General features: G+C 42.2%; 1 protein-coding gene across 5 annotated transcripts; it reads right to left on the bottom strand.

Moving 5' to 3' along the window:
* Window positions 1-345: 345 nt before the first annotated feature.
* On the bottom strand, window positions 346-19,611 carry IRF4 (interferon regulatory factor 4). 5 transcript variants are annotated; one of them, XR_004383126.1, is made up of 10 exons: window positions 19,525-19,611; window positions 17,906-18,177; window positions 16,481-16,667; window positions 15,526-15,614; window positions 14,668-14,812; window positions 11,734-11,841; window positions 8,769-9,122; window positions 5,445-5,557; window positions 3,164-3,567; window positions 346-770 (listed from the first exon to the last, which is right to left on the bottom strand). XR_004383126.1 is itself a non-coding variant. In XM_032861432.1 (9 exons), the coding sequence occupies exons 2-9, from the start codon at window positions 18,119-18,121 to the stop codon at window positions 3,424-3,426; spliced, it is 1,356 nt and encodes a 451-aa protein (XP_032717323.1). In that variant the 5' UTR covers window positions 18,122-18,177; window positions 19,525-19,611; the 3' UTR covers window positions 1,998-3,423. The 5 variants fall into 5 exon arrangements, 4 of the variants coding, with proteins under 4 accessions (XP_032717323.1, XP_032717325.1, XP_032717324.1 ...); XM_032861432.1 differs by lacking the exon at window positions 346-770 and having other exon boundaries at window positions 1,998-3,567; XM_032861434.1 differs by lacking the exon at window positions 346-770 and having other exon boundaries at window positions 1,998-3,567; window positions 14,668-14,809.
* Window positions 19,612-19,811: the final 200 nt, after the last annotated feature.

Here is a 19,811-nt window from a genome sequence, read left to right as displayed (position 1 = left end):
GACATGGATCAATCTCAAAGATGGAGCTATGAGAAAAGTAAGCTGCAGAACAATGCATATGGCAGGATAGCCCTAATGCAACATTTGAAAAATGCCTGTCCGCTATGAACTAGGGAGATATATAGTAAAAATATACACTTTAAGGAAGCTCACCACTTATAGAAAAACATGTACCTGTGGAGAAAGGGGAAATGTGATCAAAGAGGAATGAAAGGTGTTTGGCAAAAAAAAAAAAAATATATATATATATATATACACATACATACATATATGTGTGTATATATATATATACATACATATATACATGTATGTATGTATATATATATATGCTAGAAAAAAAATTGATGGTCACTGGTACAGCAAACACAGGATCAAGGCTTCTCTTGGGATGCATGTGCACCTGTTGTTTAGCCTCTCAGGCAAAAGCCCATGCCAGACCCTGCACCAAGACTCCTACACATAGTGACATGCAAAGAAAACCTTGCTCATACCCTAGCCCAGTGTGTGCCTTTTTATAAACACAAACCTGGCATATCTGTGCTTTGGTGATAACCATGTTGTCGTGTTGTTCATTCCATGCAGAATTTTAAACTGTATGTCCCAGTGGAGCAGAGTCTTCCTAGCTTAAAGGCAACAGTCTTGCTGGGCTCTCAATAGGGCTCCTAACTCTCCGGTTTTGCCCGGAACTGAGGGGGTTCCAAGGTTTGGGTTTGAAATAGGTTGGTCACCCCGGTTTTTACAGTGTTTCAGAAGACATCAACTACTGCCCACTGTTTATCAAACACACAGAATAAGAAACAAAATATTAGAACATGCAGCTGGGAGACTTAAACATTTTTTAACCTTCCCATCTGAAGCTTTTTAGCATAATAAATGCCTAAAGTCCTCTATAGTATCTTCCATTGACTACAAACTAAATTCTACTTTATCAAATTAAGGAATGAGGCAATCATTCATTTTCAAAGTCCTGAAACAGCTGTCAGGATTCTTTACCCTGATTATTTAATAATTCATTCATTAGCACACAGTCTGGATTTCTCCAAATTAAAAAAAAAATGTCAAAGTAGATGGGACTAAAGAAGAGAAAGTGGAAAGTGGCCCAAGTCAAGACTATTTTCCAGAAAATACAACTCCAGTGTTAAAGCAGATTAATATTTAGAAAGAAAGAAGAAAAGAATTCGCAACAATAGAAATCAAGCATCAAAGCATCTACTTTGAGAATTCAGAAGACACAGCACCCCTAGGACTGACACCAGAGAACTTCTCTGAAGCACTGGTGTGGGGTTAAATATTCTCCAGGGAAGAGGGCCACATACACTGGGGCCTGTGTCACAGTTGTTCCTAATTTTGTTTTCAATTTCCCCTTAGGATAATATATCCTAAAATACTTTGCATCTATAAGATGTATAAATTACTGCAATTCACAAAATATAATCTGCTGTCCATGTGTATTCCCTTTTAGCTGCTGATGAAATTCCTTAAACTATGCTATGGACTGCATGGTGGTGGAATTCTGTAACGAAAATGCCTCTAAAAAGAGTGAGGTAAATCTGTGTTGTTAGGTTAAGAGAGCCCTGCATAAAAGTGGTTGCAAGGTGATCCTATAAGGTTTTTTTGAGCTGATGTATATCTATAGAGACGTGAAGTGTATTGGAAGAATAAGTCAAACTGTTCTTGTGGATATTTTAAGGGAGCAGGATTTGGGCTGGGAAAAAGAAATAGGATGTTTCTTCATTTTTGCCTGTCTATATTTACATTTTCTGAAGTTAATATGTATTATGTTATTAAAAACTCTTTGGGGTGCCTGGGTGGTTCAGTTGGTTAAGCATCTGCCTTGGACTCAGGTCATGATCCTGGGGTCCTGGGATCAGTCCCACATTGGAGGGAGTCTGCTTCTCCTTTTCCCTCTGCCCCTCCTCCCTACTCATGCTCTCTCTCTCATTTGTGCGTGCGCGCTCTCTCTCTCTCTCAAGTAAATAAATAAAATCTTTGGAAAAAAAAAACCCTTTTAAAAGTTAAAAAAATGATATTTCCATGCTTAATTGCTTACTAAACTGGATAAAGGCTAAATATAATCTGTCTAATGCAAGGGATACAGTTTGTTGAATGAATTTAAAAATATAGATTAGAAGAAGAGTGGCATATATTTGAGAACTGCTAAGTCTTTTGCTGTGCCTGAAACTAATGGCAGTTTTTTTGTAGTATGATAAAAATATCAGTTGCCAGCATCAGTCTCAACATCTGTACTTTTCCAAAACAATCAACAAGGAAGTGATTGAGTTTACTTAAGCATGTGGAGATCTTAGTGATTCTATAAAAAGATGTATTTGGAAAAAGCCCAGTAATTTTAAGGTCCTGTCAAACCATATTGGCATGAGGAAGCATATAATATACAAAATAAGCAAAAACAGCGCACTGAGTCTGCAGTTATGCAATCAGTGAAATCCTGTCATCATCTTTCCTAACAGAGTTCACCAAATTGAAAAGCATCGGCTCCTCCTCTTTAGTGTTGTCATGGATAACTAACTGATAGCCAAACAAAACAAACAGGGTAAGAGGGGAAATGTCACCGAGTTTCAAAAATATATCTTTAGTACTTGGATTGTTGATCTTTTTTTTCTTTTTTGAGAAAAAAGCTTTAGCAATAATTTCTACAGAATGAGAAAAAGAAAAACAAAAAATATCTTAAGCAGTCATTACAAGATTGTAGAACTGACAAAAATACACTAATCAAGGGTAGCCCTAATGCTTTTTGGTTCCAGAAAATACAACTGGCTCCCAGGGGCACCCAAGGAGAGAGAGCAAATGGGGGGCAGTGAGAGACAGGGCAGGGAAGTCCATGCTGGGTGAGACCCAGGCCAGAGGGGGATGATTAGCCACCCCAAAGCTGGAGGCACTGACTGAGGCAACCTCAGTCAAAGATTCTCTTTCTAACAGCAAGCATTTTCTTTAAGAGCAACATCTTCTATGTGCATTAATACATTTCTTTTGTGGGCAGAGTCACTTCAAATTTAGATATTATTTCCCTGAGAAATAGTACAACACTTACGTGCTTTTATCCATCTAGTCAGTGGTCAATACTGAAACACAAGTTTTCTCAGTTTTCAAGTGAAAAATAATCCACATCAAATTAAAGATAGCATTTAAGTAAATGTAAACACACCCTTTGGTCAATTTTCACAGTAATCATCAAAGATGGCAGTCTATGGAAGACCCTGAAAACCTTTCTTCCTTTTTGCATAAGCTCATCTGTCAATTAGATGGAGCAGGCCTTTTTACACCCATTCTTGCTGAGGTTCTCCTCAAGTGTTGAATTGAAGCCCCAATTTCCAAGTTTCTCAAAAGAAAAAGAGGGATTTCAATCAGCTTTTCCTGTCAAAGTCAGATATTTACAATGAAACAAAATCACTTGTCTTGACATTTTCATTCTTGAATGGACGAGTGGCGAATAGATCTGTGATAATCCTCTGGACTGTTAATGTGTTCAGGTAAATCATAGCCCCTCAGGAAATGTCCACTGTTTTGCTGAGCAAAATAATATAGTTGTCTGGCTAGTAGAGGTTCGACCTTTAATAAGAGATTTTAAAAAGATATTATTGAAATATTCTTTTTAACATCCTGTAATTGGCTCATCATTAAATAACTCTGTATCTAAAGATAAGGTAAAGTTAAATCCAAAATTAGGTGCTACATAAATCAAAACATTCTGAAAAAGTAATATTTTGTTAACACTTACATACACCATAACCTATAAATAGACGCTACTTAATTCTGAGTTTTTATTCTAGTTAAAGTCAAAAGTGCTTTCAAATTAATAGCTTTGCTTAAAACTTATGTTTAACTAAGCATAAGCAAAGCAGGTAAAATGACAAAATTAAAAGGAAGTTTGAGGTGATTAATGAAGTTTGAGGTAACTCAGAATAATTTAGGCCAATAAATTTTTCCATAGCCACAATTTGACAAGGATGAGGGTATAAATCCTGAACAATTTACAATTCTTGGATGACCTAGATAATCTGTATAGATAAAGGAAAAAAGAAAGGAGCAAAACAAAACACTGTTATTATGGGGAAAGAGGTTAATTCTTCTAGTTTGGTGATTTATGTGTTCATAGTCACTAAAACAATTCAGCTTTCAGAATTTTCCTTAATTTACAGCATCTAAGAAAATTGAATACTTTGTTAATCAATTCTGCTATTAAATTGAGCCGCTGTTATTTGATATATAGAAACTTAAAGCATAATTCATATGAAATACTTGAAATAAATTAAATCCATAATAAAAAGAAGTAGGAACTCTTGGGTGTACACATACCCATTTTTCTTTTCCATCCCAGACAACTCAATTCCAGGGACCCTTGCTGCAGGAACACATAGCTACCTAACCTAGTGGAGGGCTACAGCACCCAGCAAACCCTTATAATCAGACTGATGAGGGAGGTTTTCACCAGGTTTTGAAACATTATTTATCAATACCAAGTTTACTTGGTCATTTAATAACCCTAGCTATTAATAAGATATCAATTATTATATCAATTACTAGAGATAATTCATGAAAAAGCTCTAAAGTCTACAGGACTATATTTTTATTGGTTGGTTGGTTGGTTTTGATTTTACTATCAAGAGGGGGTACTTTGTGTTTAAAATTAGATAGTGTTTTATTTCAGTTGTCAATAAAAAAACATTATGGGAACTAAAATATGGCCTGAGTATTTCTATTATTCGGTGTATATATATATTTTTTATCTGTTACTGCTTATTGTCTGGGCTCATTAATAATTCTTGAAGGTATGTAGCAATGTAAATTTTTCAAATTCAAAATCTTGTGTATCCAAAACTCTGTTTTTTATGACAAATTTATTCCAAATGACCCTATTATAAACTCTGCTAGAGAACACTGATCTACTTAAATTCGTTGACAGAGTTAGCCTCCTCCAAATAACATAGGACTCCTGGTTTCCATTAGTTGAATAATTTCTAAAAATTCAGAAGTAAAAGAGGATTTGGAAAAAATTGGAGGGGACTGCAAAATATGTAAGTCAATGGACAGCTTTCCATTTGGGAAAAGCTTCTCCATCAAGTAAAGATCAGCCAGACAGCATTTTAAAAACAATATTAAACATGGAGAATTTTAAAGGGAAACTTTTTATTGCTAGTCCTTTTAAATCCTCATAAAATGGGAATAGGACAATATCTTGATTGATACACAAGATCGGAAGAAGGAAACCCATGATTGCAGGTTTGTGATGAGTAAACCTCTAGGGCTGGGAAAAACATGTGGTTCCCTGGGCTGTGCTTCCTGCACCATTCACTGGGCCATGCTTTTTCCCTCACAATTTTCCTGTCACTTGACATATAGTTTTCATTTGAGACTTTTCTAACTGGGACATTGCCCTTGTTGAAAAACAGGGAAAGCTAATCATTTGAATGTGACTAAATACCCACATGAGCAGTGATGAGCTTCCTTTGCCTCTGAGGATCTGGAAACTCTTCTCCGAAGCACAGAGTTACCTGGAATCTTGGCAGGGGACGGCCATGGTGAGCGAAAGCTTGCAACTCTGGAGAAGCCCCAGGAAAAAAAAAACAAAAACAAAACACAAACAAACAAAAAAACTGATCAGAAACCATCACTGAACATGCCAGGTTAAAGAGGAAGCAAAACTAAAATAGGAGTGAGTATTTTTTATTTCTCTCAGTTGGGTTCATAATTTATAGACCCCAAATATGGAATTGCATGTACGTGTTCATAGGTATGCTTTTCCTGAGAGAGCTCCAGGTTTCACTTGATTCTTTTTGTTTTTTCCTTAAATTTTATGTATTTATTTGAGAGAGAGAGAGAATGAGAGAGAAAGCTCGAGCAGGGAGAAAGAGAAGGAGGAGAAGCAGGCTCCCCGCTGAGCAGGGAGGATGACACAGGGCTCAATCCTGAGACCCAAATTGAAGGCAGATGCTTAAACAACTGAGCCACCCAGGAGCCCCTCACTTGATTCTTTAAGGGAAATATGGCCTGCAGATTAAGAAACCTTCATTTGCAGCACTGGACCCATAAGAGTGCAAAGGGTAGCAGAAAGGAGTGAAGGATGAAGAAAAAGGAAAAGAAATGTAGCCATGTTGAGGCAAAAGAATAATTTATACAAAGGAGAAATTGTATTTATTTAAAAAATAAAAATTTTCTGATTATTCAAAAATGTCATCTCAAAACTGCTGAGCCCTCATAATCTAATATCTATGCCACTCAGGACCTCTCCATGATTCAGGCTTCTCTGAAAATGCTTTACTGTTATCCTGGGGACTGAGCATCAGTGATGGGCAGCTGTCTCCTCCTTGGCACTAGGCCTAAACTGTGGGACTTTGAGCTGACTTCTTGCCCATCTTCTGGGACAGATTTGAAATGAAAAATGTAGTGATGAGACACTAAGGGCCCCACTCTTGTGGATATGTATCCTGAAGTCACCACTCCTACTCTAAGGATGCAGAACAAAGACTGTTGGAAAGACAGATGTGTAATCCCTGACATTGATCCATGTTGCTTTGCCCATATTCAAGACGACTCTTAAGCCCCTTAGCTGCTCCTATTCTTTCCTTTCCACCAGAGTTAAATGTCGTGTCCCCAAGAGAAACACACATGGTTGTTGCTACAACTTCTGCAGAACAGTATGCACATGCATCTTGATCAGATATGCACCCTTGGGCTTTGCCTTTAGGGGCTGTCCCTAGTAGTTTGCAAATCCTGAATGGGGAGATATCAAAGATCTTCACTGTTCTCTTCAACCGAAGAAAAGTTTCTAACTAACTCACTGGACTGTTTGACTTCCTGCTTCTTTTTTTTTCCTTCCAGAATTCAAATCAAACCTAACTGACTTAGTCAGAATGTGTAAAAGGCGTTCACACTACTGAGGTCTGAGACTACACCTACACAAGCTAATCAGAGTGGCAAGTTGGCACAATTCTCTGAAAAAGTCATGTCTTAAATGCTTGATAACATGAGAGCATTCTGTGGGAATCCTTGATTATGCAGAAGCTGGTCTACACAGCAGCAATTTTTAAGTTCACAGGTTCCTCCTTGAACCTCAGTGAATACTTGAAGGTAAGAGGTGGCAATGAGCAAAAAGCACAGCGCATGGTTACAGAGGAAGAAAAAAAACACTCTTGCTCAAAGATAAATATTAAATTCTAGGCAAGTGAATTCACAACCTACAGATGTTCACAGCTTGTACATCATGCCTTCCTGCTTCTTGCCTGTATCCAGCTCTCAGTGACTGTGACTCAAAGTGTACTTATAGCCTACTTAGAATGGTAGGATTTGAACTTCCTAAAACATACATGGTGAGAAAAACTCACAGAAGCAAGTGTCATTCCTCTTGGATACCTTAACTAAAGCCCTAGCCCTGTGCTCTGAATCCAAAGAGACCAAGATTCACAGTCTCTGAGCTGATCCAACCAACCTCCCCGCCCTCCGCCAACGCATTGACTCTTTCAGACCCTTTTGCATACTTAAGAGGTGCAGGCAAGATGTCCCTCAGTAGCTCCTGAGACTCTTCCTTGGGTTGCCACCATGACTGCCATACTGGATCCCAGGACGGACAAAACAGTCGTGGCACAGATTTGGAGGCAGTTTTGCAGCTCAGAGGGAGAAAGGGGTGTTCAGGCCCAATTGCCTTTCTCATCCTGGTGCTGCCTTGGGGAACCAGAGGCTCAGTTCTCCCTCTTCCTCTTGTTATACATCGTAGTCAAGGGTTAGTCATGTAGGAACATATTTGTTTTGGGGCATCAAAAGAGAATTTGGATGTGCCTACATGAATTTGGGCAACTTAAACCCAAAAGGCTAAGCAAATGTCAACAATGTCAAAGCACATAGATGCTTCATATTTTTATTTTACATAAACTGAATCGGAAGCATATTCAGGGAAAGGAGAAACACATGAAAATCCAAAGACACAGGGTGTTACTGAAGGGGCACTTATAAAGAATAGCTTAAGGATAAGGTACAGAATAAGGGACAGAAAGAGGTGGCAGTTAGCTGACAGAACAGCTTTCTCCCTCCAAAGAGGCATCATCAATATAGATAGCTAAATTAATATTCTGGATGAAGCTGCAACAATACTGTGGCCAGTGGTTTCACAAAAGCCAGTCTGGGGCTAATTTAATTGTCATGAAATCAAAACTAGAAAAAACTTACTGGTTTTAGAAAATATTATTTGAAACACATCATCGAGATAACTCAGAGCTTTCTCAAAAATTTCCCCTTTGCAAAATTGGTTCCACATACTCTATACTTAGTCCCACCTGCTGGAGGGCATATGCATAGGGGTAACACATCACATAACCAAGAAAGTTAACAATACACTTCTAACCTTTATGATTTTCCTAGGAACCCGAAAAAAGCTGAACTATCAGCAGACATGTTTGCTGAGATCATACTGCCAATAAAGTGTGAACCTTTTCAGTCTGTGACTATTTGTTGAATACCAAATTTCAAGATATCAGCCTGAACCACAATCTCCTTGACGCATCTCTCTCCTCTTCACACCCCTTTGTTGATGGAGAGGACCAGGTGGCAGAGGCAGAGGTGAGAGATGAACAAGCAAGAAACCTATTCTCAGATCATGCCAGGTCAGCTCAGGGGTTAATAGAAGGAAGACCTCTGTCTGGGATGAGAGTGACCTTCTGTTTGGACCATGTGGCAGGCACAGTGTCACCCCCTCCATTCTGTCTCTTAGGCTCACAGGTGTGGGATGCTCCTTTCTAATAGATCATTTGGTGCATTACCTGCTAAAAACTGCTGTGTGTCAAAGAGCTTGCAAGTCTGGTCCCTCTCCAGTTTATTGGGTCGGTCACTGCAGAGTGCCAGAGGCCCATCCCAGTAGATCCTGCTCTGGCACAGTCTTTTGGCATACAGACCGTCGGGGGCCATCCAGAGGACCACACCCCTTTCCAGGTGGCTCAGAAGTTTCTCGATGTTTTTCCTCTGGCCATTGTCTTCTGGGTAGGGGAAAAGAACCTGGTCCAGGTTACTGGCATCGTAGGTATGCCCATGGGAGATCCGACAGCCCTCTGGGCTAGATGTGGTCAACTCTTTCACCAGGATCTCCCGGTAGTACAAACAAATGTGGAGTCGACAGTCTGTAAACACAGAGATTTCAAGGTCAGTGCTAAGGGACCAAGGAGCATTGGATATACATCAGGATGCCAAGCTATTCAACCAGAGCATGTGTATTTGATGGGACACTAGTGTCCCAGGATACTCCATTAAAAGCAGAAAGTTCCAGGGTCAAGGAAGTGTAGGAAATGCTGCATACCCCCATCTCCCTCTGGGAGTCACAAACAGTAAAAGATATTAAGGAAATCCTGAAAGAAATTTATTTAATGTTGTCTAACTCAGCATTTTCCAAATTTGTGTGACCATACATTTTTTTTGTGGAGGGGGATCACACCTTACAGTAATTTTCTGCACAATATATTTGACGCATATTAGAGAGCACCACTGGTTAAGAACTTTCTGCGTCATTGTTTTGGTGATGATGATAGTGGTGATGACAAAATTATGTCTAAAATAATAAGTCATGTACCACTGAACAAAATTCATCTTTAAGTATGGCAATCAGTTTTGATTTTGGAGGAAGTAAACCCTAAGTCTAATTTCTATTAGTAATGATAATAGTGTTTCAAAAAATTAACAAAAATGCTTACCTAAGAAACTACCCTAAAATATCAATATGATGTCACTTACATAAAAAAAAATTATACATACAAGTGCACAGTGGTGATTTCTGTGTGGTAGGAATATGATGTTTTATTCTCCACATTTTCTTTTCTGATTGTCACATTAGTTTTTATGCTGTGTATGTAGGTACTACTTGTGTAATAAAATTAATTCATGTGGAAAGAAAAGAATCAATGAAAAAAATGTTCTAAGGCTAAAGTCCCACTAGGCTTTCAAAATCTGCCTTGAGGGTTGCCTGGGTGGCTCAGTGGGTTAAGCCGCTGCCTTCGGCTCAGGTCATGATCCCGGGGTCCTGGGAAGGAGTCCCGCATTGGGCTCCTTGCTCGGCGGGGAGCCTGCCTCTCTCTCCACCTCTGCCTGCCTCTCTGCCTGCTTGTGTGCTTTCTCTCTCTCTTTCCGACAAATAAATAAAAAATCTTAAAACAAAAACAAAAACAAAAAAACAAAATCTGCCTTGAAAATAACTGTGCTTTTTAAAACATTTAACGAGATGAGTTCACTTATGACATTTTTCTTCAGAATAGGACCCACAAACTGAAAGGACAACAAAGCTAGTTTTGCAAAGGGTCCCTTAATTGAAATGCAAAAAGGCTTCATGTATAGGCAATAGCTACCCACCCTAACTGTATGGGATTTAAAAATAAATAGGAATTACAGTTCTCCAACAAATATGCTCAAGGTCCATAATTAATTTGCATTATGCACACCAAAAAAAGAAACCCACAAAACCTCTTATTCCTCAATGGCAGGTTTTGAGACTTAATCCACATCACTATCTCAATTCTCCACTTCAGTTTCTGCTGCTGTAAACACACTAGTGGAGAGCCAGCACAGACAGTATACTTTGATGACAGTGAGTGTTGGCCATTTGAGGTGACTTATAGGGCAGGTTTCATTTCATTTAATGTCATCAGAAATCATAGGTCACAGTAACATAAATAGCTGTTTATTTCCTACTTTCCAGGCACCCACATAGGTCTTCAGTGCTTAAGAGAAGCGTTAGAAAGTTTCTAAAATTAAGCACGAGATTTCCATTTCAAAACATCTCCCCTCCATCATTTAGGAGCATCTAAGAAGAAAGGCAGCAGCCTCATTCAGAACTTCAGAACTGAAAAGAAATGGTGAACCTGGAAGCAAGAAAGGTGCCCACAACTTTCTGAAACCTTCAGAATTTACTTCATATTTTTCTATCATTGATTTTTAAAAAGCCCAAGGGGCAAGGTGAGAATTCTGAGGCTGACTTAAGGTCTTCATTTTTAATGTAATTACAAATCTCATTTTAAAACAACTCAAAATACTATCTAAAAAATAACTATATACACACCACATACGCTTAGTAAACCTTGAGGTGCCTTCCTTAAAACAGGTAAGATCTTTGAGCTTGCAGAGATTCTTTTAGAAATGAATCTTTAAAAATCAGCTCTAATCCAATTTTTTGCAAAACCCACCGAATTTCAGAGGAAGACTGACTGCAAGGCTCACAACTTTTAGGCATATGAATGTGATAAAGAGAAAGGAATCAGAACTCATGTTCCCAGGATGCCAGAGAGGAAGAACTATTTGTAGCTAAACCTGAAAGGATGATCAGCTTTTTAAAATGAGAAACCTTTGTATATTCTTCTAAGAAATTATGCTACATTGTGAGGATGTTGGCTGAAGGGGGGTGGATCCCTGGTATATAAAGCTGAGGTGTTCACATTCTTGGAAATTCAGATAAATGTCAGTGGAAACCTTAAAATGACTCAGTTCAAACCAGCATTTAGAATTGGCATCAGAATCAAAAGCTAGCTTCCTAGTACTAAATTTTCTAATGATGTTCCTCGTTGATGGAAGTTGGGAGTCAGATTATGTCCATACCCACTCTAGTCCCCAGATGGAAGAAAGCCAATGTGCATGGTCTATGCTCAGGAACACTCCCCTCCCCAATCAAATATACCCAAAGGTGAGGGCTGATCCATAGCAGAAGCCAGCCTCCTGTGGGGGGCCTCTTGAAGGAAACACTGCACTCACCTGAGAGCGCCAAGGCTTCAGCAGACCTTATGCTTGGCTCTATGGGGATTCCAGGGGCCTGGGACTCAGGCGGGGCACAAGCATAAAAGGTTCCTGTCACCTGGCAACCTGCATTTGTAAATAAGAATCAGATGATGTCTAAACAGAGTCAGTCCCACGACGCATAGGAAGGTCTCCTCTCCCTGGGGGTGCACCAACCCTGGGAGGGAGGGGCCAAGTGCCCTCTAGAACTGACCAGTGACATTCTCAAGTGACAAAGACAAGTTGAAGTCCAATCATAAAAAACAAGATTGAAAGAGGAAGGAGACTTTTCATAGCTTTGGAAGGAAACTTGGAATAGTCCCTCTATAATTTTCTCTTTTTTTAAGTTAGTTAACAGCTTAATCACCTCACATAATTACCATTGTGTGTGTGTGTGTGTGTGTGTGTGTGTGCGCTATATAGTGGAATATTTAGATCTACTCTCTTAGCAGTTTTAAATACAATAGAGTATTGCTAACTATAGTCACCATGTTGTGTTTAGATCTCCAGAACTTATTCACCTTTAATTGGAAGTTTGTACCCTTTGAGCAACATCTCTCTATGTTATCTGATAAACAGGATAACTTAGGCTCAGAGAGAGTCGCCCTTGTTCACACCGCAAGTTCATAGTAGAGCTCAGGTCTACTGAGTTCTGATGCCAAAGAGTCCAATTAAAAACTTACAAATTGTTTACTACACATTTATTTAGCTTTCTACTTCTGGCTTCAGGGAGAAAACTGAACCATAGGTCTTGGAAGCATAGTAGCTGAGTACCACAGTTATTACAACAGTAATAGAGAAAGAATATGTGATAGAACATAATTTTGGTGATTCTTCATTTAATGCCAACTATGCTTCAAAATATATCTACGTATTCCATATTTTTGTACAGTTTGAGGCATTGCCTTGTTAATAAGTTTTAGTTCCATATTGCCTAATGCATTAGACTCAAGTCTGAATTTCAGAAACACCAGTTTACTGTTAGCCAACTCCCCCACTATGGAATGGGAAGCAACCTTTGTTGCAAATCAATTTTGAAAAGCTAATAAAATCAAATTCTGTGCTTTTTTGTAAACATGCCCCTAAAAACAAATTTTAAATGATAGTATACTTCATCAATCCCCTAAAGCCAAAAGTGACCTGAACATGATTAAAAAAAACAGGAACGGACCAAATAGTGAAGAACCAAATACTCCTAGAAATACTGAAGGATCTGAGTCTTGACCCATCTCAGGGAATCTACATAAATATCTAACTCAAAAGTCCTAGAAGTCTGTGTTTTCCTGTATTCGATACACTGTGTGAAGTCTTCTCTGCACTTGGCTAATTAATGCTTCCACTGAGTGATCTCATTTTGATGTCTGGGAAACTCCTATGAGCATGGGACCACATCTACTCCAGAGTGAACAAAGCTCTTTGGACCCCAACACCAGCACTAGTCACCTTATGGAGACTGTTTTCTTTTCTTAGTATTTATTCATTCCATTCTTATTATCACTTCTAATCCCCAAAATAACTATGATAGGCACACTATTTTTTTTAAGTAAAAAATATGTGGGGCTCAGACTCATGACCCCAAGATCAAGAGTGGCATCCTCTACCAATTAAGACAACCAGGTGCCCGCTGGGCACACTACTGTTTAAGAGAAATACACTAACTCAATAATTTGCTGACGTCCCAATAGAGGAAAGGCTTGGGCACAGCTATGTATGCCCATTTTGCAGATGTATAGAAAGAAACAGACAAGTGAGATTATTGGCCCTGTCAACATTAAGAGACAAAATCTATAACTTTTTGTCAAAGATTATTCAGGGAAATGAAAAATATTAACCTATCAAACCGATAATTAAAAAAAATATGGCCAACTAGTTTGACATCTGAGACCCTCTGTCTTAAATGAAAGAGATCTGAGGTTGAACTCCAGCCCCTCACTTTCACTGGATAACTTGCACCATTACTTACATTCTGTGAATTTCCCTTAAAAGGGGGGGGGTCAGTTTTTAGCTGCCTGGGATGGATCTCTGTGATGTTTATTATTTTTATTTATTTACCTATTTTGAGATTAGTGTCCCCTTTATTTTTTTTTCTGTGATGTTTTTTATTTTTTTTAAAGATTTTAATTCATTTACTTGAGACAGAGAGAGCAAGAGAGAGAGCTCATGAGTGGGGGGATGGGTTGCAGAGGGATGGGGAGAAGCAGACTCACCACTGAACAGGGAGCCTGATTCTCAATCCCAGGACCCTGGGGGATCCCTGGTGGTTCCTGGGAAGCATAACCTGAGCCAAAGGCAGACACTTAACTGTCTGAGCCACCCAGGTGCCTTTTTCTGTGATGTTTAAATAAGATCTCATGTAAGGCAGTTCCCAGCATAGGTCCTGGCACAAGTAGGCCAGGTGTCGGTAAACATTGGAGTCCTTCCCCTGAGGACTTTAACTCTCTTCTTCACTGTACATGAGGTCTTTCCTAGCAGCTCTGAGAAGGACAGATCACAAGAAATCAGGGCCCTTTGGCCAGGTTTGTTCTGTTGGGTGAGCCACAGGCCTAAAAACCAGCCCCAGCAAACTCCTTACCATTTTCTTTTCTTTTTTTTTTTTTAATTTAATTTAATTTAATTTTTTAGTGTTCCAAGATTCATTGTTTATGTACCACACCCAGTACTCCATGCAATACGCACCCTCCTTAATACCTACCACCAGGCTCATCTAACCCCCCACCCCATACCCTCCCAAACCCTCAGTTTGTTTCTCAGAGTCCACAGTCTCCCCGTCCGACTTCCCCCAACTCACTTGTCCTCTCCTTCTCCCCATGTCCTCCATGTTATTCTTTATGTTCCACAAGTAAGTGAAATCATATGATAATTGACTCTCTCTGCTTGATTATTTCACTCAGCATAATCTCTTCCACTCCTTACCATTTTCACAAGCCGGGCCTTGCCAGTGGTGGCTGCGGGATCCAAACGTCACAGGACATTGATACGGGATTTCTGGGTGGGGCTGATCAGGGACATATTCTCTCCAGCTTCGGTCATGGGGTGGCATCATGTAGTTATGAACCTGCTAAAGGAAGATGAGGGAGCAGCTGAGATGAAAGGCAACCAGCTGGGCAAAGTTCAGTTGCTTGGCACTGGGAAAGGGGGGGCAGATTCTTTTATAGTCAGACTCCTCACAGAATCTCTAATTTGGCTGAGACCCAAATCATTTTACCATCTCAAAAGACTTTGGAATGAATAGCTCATCACACTAGGTGGAAAGTAGCCATAAAGAATCAAAAAGCACAATGAAGACAGTGTTATAAAGTAATGATTTGTGTAAAGCTTCATCATATGGTTAAACCTGGCACCAAAAGTACTGCAGGAAAATTTGCTTTCTTCTACCCACCAAAGTGAATAAAACAGAGCTGTAATTCACATGAGAAAAGTCTGAAGACATCAGCTGCCCTGTGGTTTCACATGATAAAGCACTACTTCCAAAATTTTCATCTTCCACAAAAGATCTGTTTCCCAGATTTCAGAATCAGTAGCATAGGTCCATGCTAACAGGCAGACACATCCACTTCTCCACTCCTTAAAACAAACACCTACAGTAACACCAGGCAGAAAGTGAGACATCATCCAATGATTGGGGATTTGCGTTGGCTGATTGACTAATAACAAAAGCAAAGTGCTGCTGTTTTGTTTGTGTATTTTTCCTGGCATGTGGCTCTAACTGGCTCATGTGGCCTCACCCATACCCAGCCTTCCCTTCTAGAAGCCGTATGTCCTCCACCATACCTGTGCTGGGAGTGAGGTATAAGGAGTCGTCATGGTGTAGGGGTGGCTCATGGTCATCTGTGGGTCCTCCAGGGTGAGCTGCTTTGCTCCTATGTGTTTGGACAAAAGGCAAATGGCAAAGTGTGAAAAAAAGGAACTGTCATAACTAAAAGTGAAATCTTAGAAAACACCTGAGAGTTTAATTCCTAGAATGCATAATGGTGTTGACAAATAAGGTACTTTTTTAGTAATTCCCATGGGCAATTACTTGTTCAGGTTATTAAACTGATTTCTACAAGGTCTGACCTATGTAAGACAGGTAGAGAAGGGGATGAAATGTTGTGTGTGAATGCACTTTGTCACATAAAGGGCCCCACCAGCAAGATGCTTCACAAGTGAAGTCATCTGTATGGACTGCTTAAAATGCAGATTCTTGGGCTCTACTCTGACACACTGGTCAGAAACTTGGAAAGAGAGGATCTGAATTTCAATAAGCCTCCCAGCTGATCAGAGTACACTCAAAAAGTTGACATTTTTATTACTATAAATAATAATATATGGATATATGTACACTTCCTTTCTACAGAATGGTTAATCATGAAACACTGATAAGTAAAGATAAAACTCTGAACAAGTTTTCCATATTTTGTTTGAAAAATTTGGACCATATCTTACACCAATAGAACTAACTGAAAAACACATGCACACACATGCATGTGCATACACCCACAGGTAGAGAGTTGGAATCTGAGAAATTAACCTAACCAATACTACAAGAATTTCAATTTATGACCCTGAGAACTTGGGCAAAGAGCCTCTTGGGCTTGAACATGAGGCTGGAGAAAGGAAGGCTATAAAAGAAAAAAAAAAAAAAGAAAGAAAGAAAGAAAAACAGACCCTCAGAATGAAGTAAGGCCTGAAAACTGAATATTGTCAGGCTGCCTATATTCTGTGACCCCAATCCAGGAAGCCCTACCTTTTTTTGCACCCTCGGGAACAATCCTGTATACTTTGTAGGGGTCTGAGATGTCCAGCTGGCTCCTCTCCACGAGTTCCTCAAAGTCATTGCTCTTGTTCAAAGCACACCGCAAACGTGTCTTCCAGGTAGGAGGGTCTGGCTTATCTATGCCTTCTCGAAACTTTCCTTTAAATAGTGCCCAAGCCTTGTGGGAAAGAAGAGGGGGAAGAAAGTTAAAATATAGGTCTTAAAAAAAAGAACCTGAGCATAATATTTCTAAAGGAAAGAACAATGCTTAGTTGCCTCAGATTTCTACTGTTGCTCAAAACATGGGACAGAAATACACCAGGTCTCCTCCGGGTAAACTACTTTCCCCCTTGGACTCTATCTTTGCTGAATTGAAGACAAACGGTTTGAGCATTCTCTATGTATTTAAAAGAGGTAGGTGAGACGTGGAGGGTCCCTGGAAAGGGGCCCTAATCACCCTCTCCCCTCACAGTGTCTGAAGTGAGTTCCCCTGGAACTAGGGGTGAGCTGCTACACATTGAGTACATCTGAATGGTCAGATACTCTGAGAGCAAATTCCAGAGGAAGTCCCCTGTGCCTGTTCTGCCTGCAGGTGGTGGGGCTGGGTCCTAAGGCACAGTTCATTGGGTAAACTGCTGTAGGGGAAAACAATCATCACACACACACACACACACACACACACACACACACACAGGTGCGCCTAGAGAAAAATGTCTAGAGACTTGGAAAGAGGGAATCAGACAGAAACAGATAGAAACACATATGGAAGGACCAAAGAGAGCTAGAAAAATAGAGAGACCGACAGAGAGGGAACTAAAGAAAAAAAAAAAAAATCCAGAGAGAGAGACACCTGCAGAGAAAAACTGTGAAACAGAGAAAGACAGACAGACTAGTGAGAGGGACAGGAAAACAGAGACAGACTCAAGCACACCTAACGGTGCTCACAGAAAAGAAACAGGGAGACAAAAAGAGACACACGTTGACAGTACAGAAAGAGATTCCGATGGAGGTAGAGGAACCCACATAAATGCAAACAGGAACCCTCAAGTCAGCGCTGCTCTCCCGGGGGCTGAGCCGCCAGACATTTATTTCCCTGCTGCTAGAGCCATCCGACTCCCTTGGTACTGCTCATGCCACACGTTCAGGATTGGTACCTGGTCCCCCGTTTCTAAAAACACTACAAAGTTTGAAACCTCTCTTCTTCTTTCCTAGCTTCTGCGGATTGCCACCTGATGCTCCCCGACCACCCGCCCTGCGGGGCTCATCCCATCCCGTCCTTCCCGCGCTGTCCCCTCTCCTCTAAGAACCTCCAGGCGTCCACTGGGATCGCCACCGAGTCTCGGTTGGGGATCCACCCGGCTCTCTGGGGCCTTCCCTCCACCCCCACCTTGGCTGGGCTCCCCTCGTGCTAGTAACCTTGAAGAGGGCGGCGTCCTCCTCGCGGTTGTAGTCTTGCTTGCCCGCGTGCTTCCAGGGGATGCGGAAGATGCTCTTCTCCTCGTTCTCCCACACCAGCCCTGGGTACTTGCCGCTGTCGATCTGGTCGATCAGCCACTGGCGGAGTTTCCCATTGCCGCAGCTCACCGAGCTCATGCCGAACTCTCCTCCTCGGCCGCTGCCCTCCAGGTTCATGCCCCGCACTCCGACTGTCGCCCTCACGCGCCCAGGATCCGCCTCCTGCACTCACTCTGCGCGGCACAGAGGAGGGCCAGCCGTTATCCACCCAGGCACAGCGCTCGGAGCACCTTCTCAAACCTTCTGACAACGACCAGGAGGCCCTGGAGTCTCTGAGATAGCTAGGAGCGCTATGTAAAAGTCGGTGTCACCAAAGGCCCATGAGAGAAAGTACCTTCTCAGTTGGCCCGGTCTCATCCCCTTGGCATTCCCGGTCCTCAGTCTCCTAAGTGTGCCTCCCGTGGAGTTCATCCTGCTGCCCCACCTTCTGGATTCTCCATTCTTATTACACACCCCACAGACCAAACCCTGCCCGGGCAACACAAGTCTTGCCTTTGCGCACACTGAGAAATCCAGCCGCCACCCCTCTGGCACCGTTTCCGTGCTCACTCAATTCCCGCTCTTCTTTGCCTATTTCCAAACCGTTGCCAGACCATTTCTCCCTTCATTGTCAGTTACCACTCTTGCCCACTCCACCATTCACACTCCTTTGGTGGGCCCCGCGCGCCAAGAATCTCGCACGTGGGAAAGAAAGCCTGCTGTCTGGACATTCCAGGTGCTCAGCACCAGCAACTCCTGCCAGGGCCTTCTCCTCCCATACCGGCACTCTCTGCTCCAAGAGAATCCCCGAGCATTCAGCAGCTAGCAAGGACTAAGTGGGCACTGGGAGCAACTCGCGGCTGAGACCTGGCCCAAGGCAAGGAGCGCAGCCAAATAGCGGGAGATTCTGGCGCGCAGTGTCAGCCAGACCCAGGAGGCCCGCGAGAAAGAGCGGAGGCGGAGAGGGAGCCAGGAGGTTCTCAGAGGGCACGGGTTGAGGCAGCAGAGCGCAGGGCCCCAAGTGGCCCAAATTTGGAGCTCCTCCTCCACCACCACTAGTCGGGGAGCAATGCGCCGGAGGCCAAGGTAAGTTTGGGCCCTAAAGGGCCGCAGAATAAGGAGCCCCGGATTGAAGCCTCTGGAGTAAGAGTCTGTCCTTCCTCAAGAAAGCCTGCCGTGCTGTATAGGTCCTTTGAATGGCCCCGCCTTGGCCACTCCTGGGGCCCTGACAGCCTCTTTATCCCATCCCGTCCAGCGCGTGGTCTCCCCCGGGTCTGGGCGGGGCCGAACCACGAAGTGGTGAGAGCAATGCTTGGGCATTGTCCCAGGTGGCCCTCAACGGAGCCCACACAAAGGTCCCGGGGCCCAAAGCAGACGAAGTGGGAATCGGGGCTCCTTCGAGGGGCATGCTCCCTCTCGGGTCCTAAACTGGGGGCCCCTGAGCTGCCCTCGAGATGGACTCCGGGACCTCAAGTCTCGCGCTCCCGGTTTTCTGTAGTGCCAGCCTCACATCCGTTCTCCTTCCCGACCCCAAGCCTTACCTCGCCCCCAACTCGGAGCTGAGGGCAGCAGTGGGTCCCAAGTTCAACTGGTGAAACTAAGTATCGGAGGTGGGAAAGAGGAACTTATAAAGCTTAAAAGCCCGCTGGGGCGGAGCCTGGGGCGGGGCTGGGCGGGTACGAAAGCGCCTGCCGGGTTGGAGCGGGGTGGGGGGGTGGGGGGCCGCTGTGAACAGAGACTGGGGCGCCGCGGGAGAGTCCCGGGGCCAAAACTAGAAGAAGCATGTGTTGAGGGGTCTGAGCTGCCGCCAGGCTTGGGACCTTAGAGC

The sequence above is a fragment of the Lontra canadensis genome, unplaced genomic scaffold (genome assembly GCF_010015895.1).
Source record: "Lontra canadensis isolate GAN:19392208 unplaced genomic scaffold, GSC_riverotter_1.0 scaffold21, whole genome shotgun sequence".
NCBI classification, from domain to species: Eukaryota; Metazoa; Chordata; class Mammalia; order Carnivora; family Mustelidae; genus Lontra; species Lontra canadensis.
Note: the sequence above shows the minus strand (reverse complement) of the source record. Positions and strands in the feature narration are given on the sequence as shown.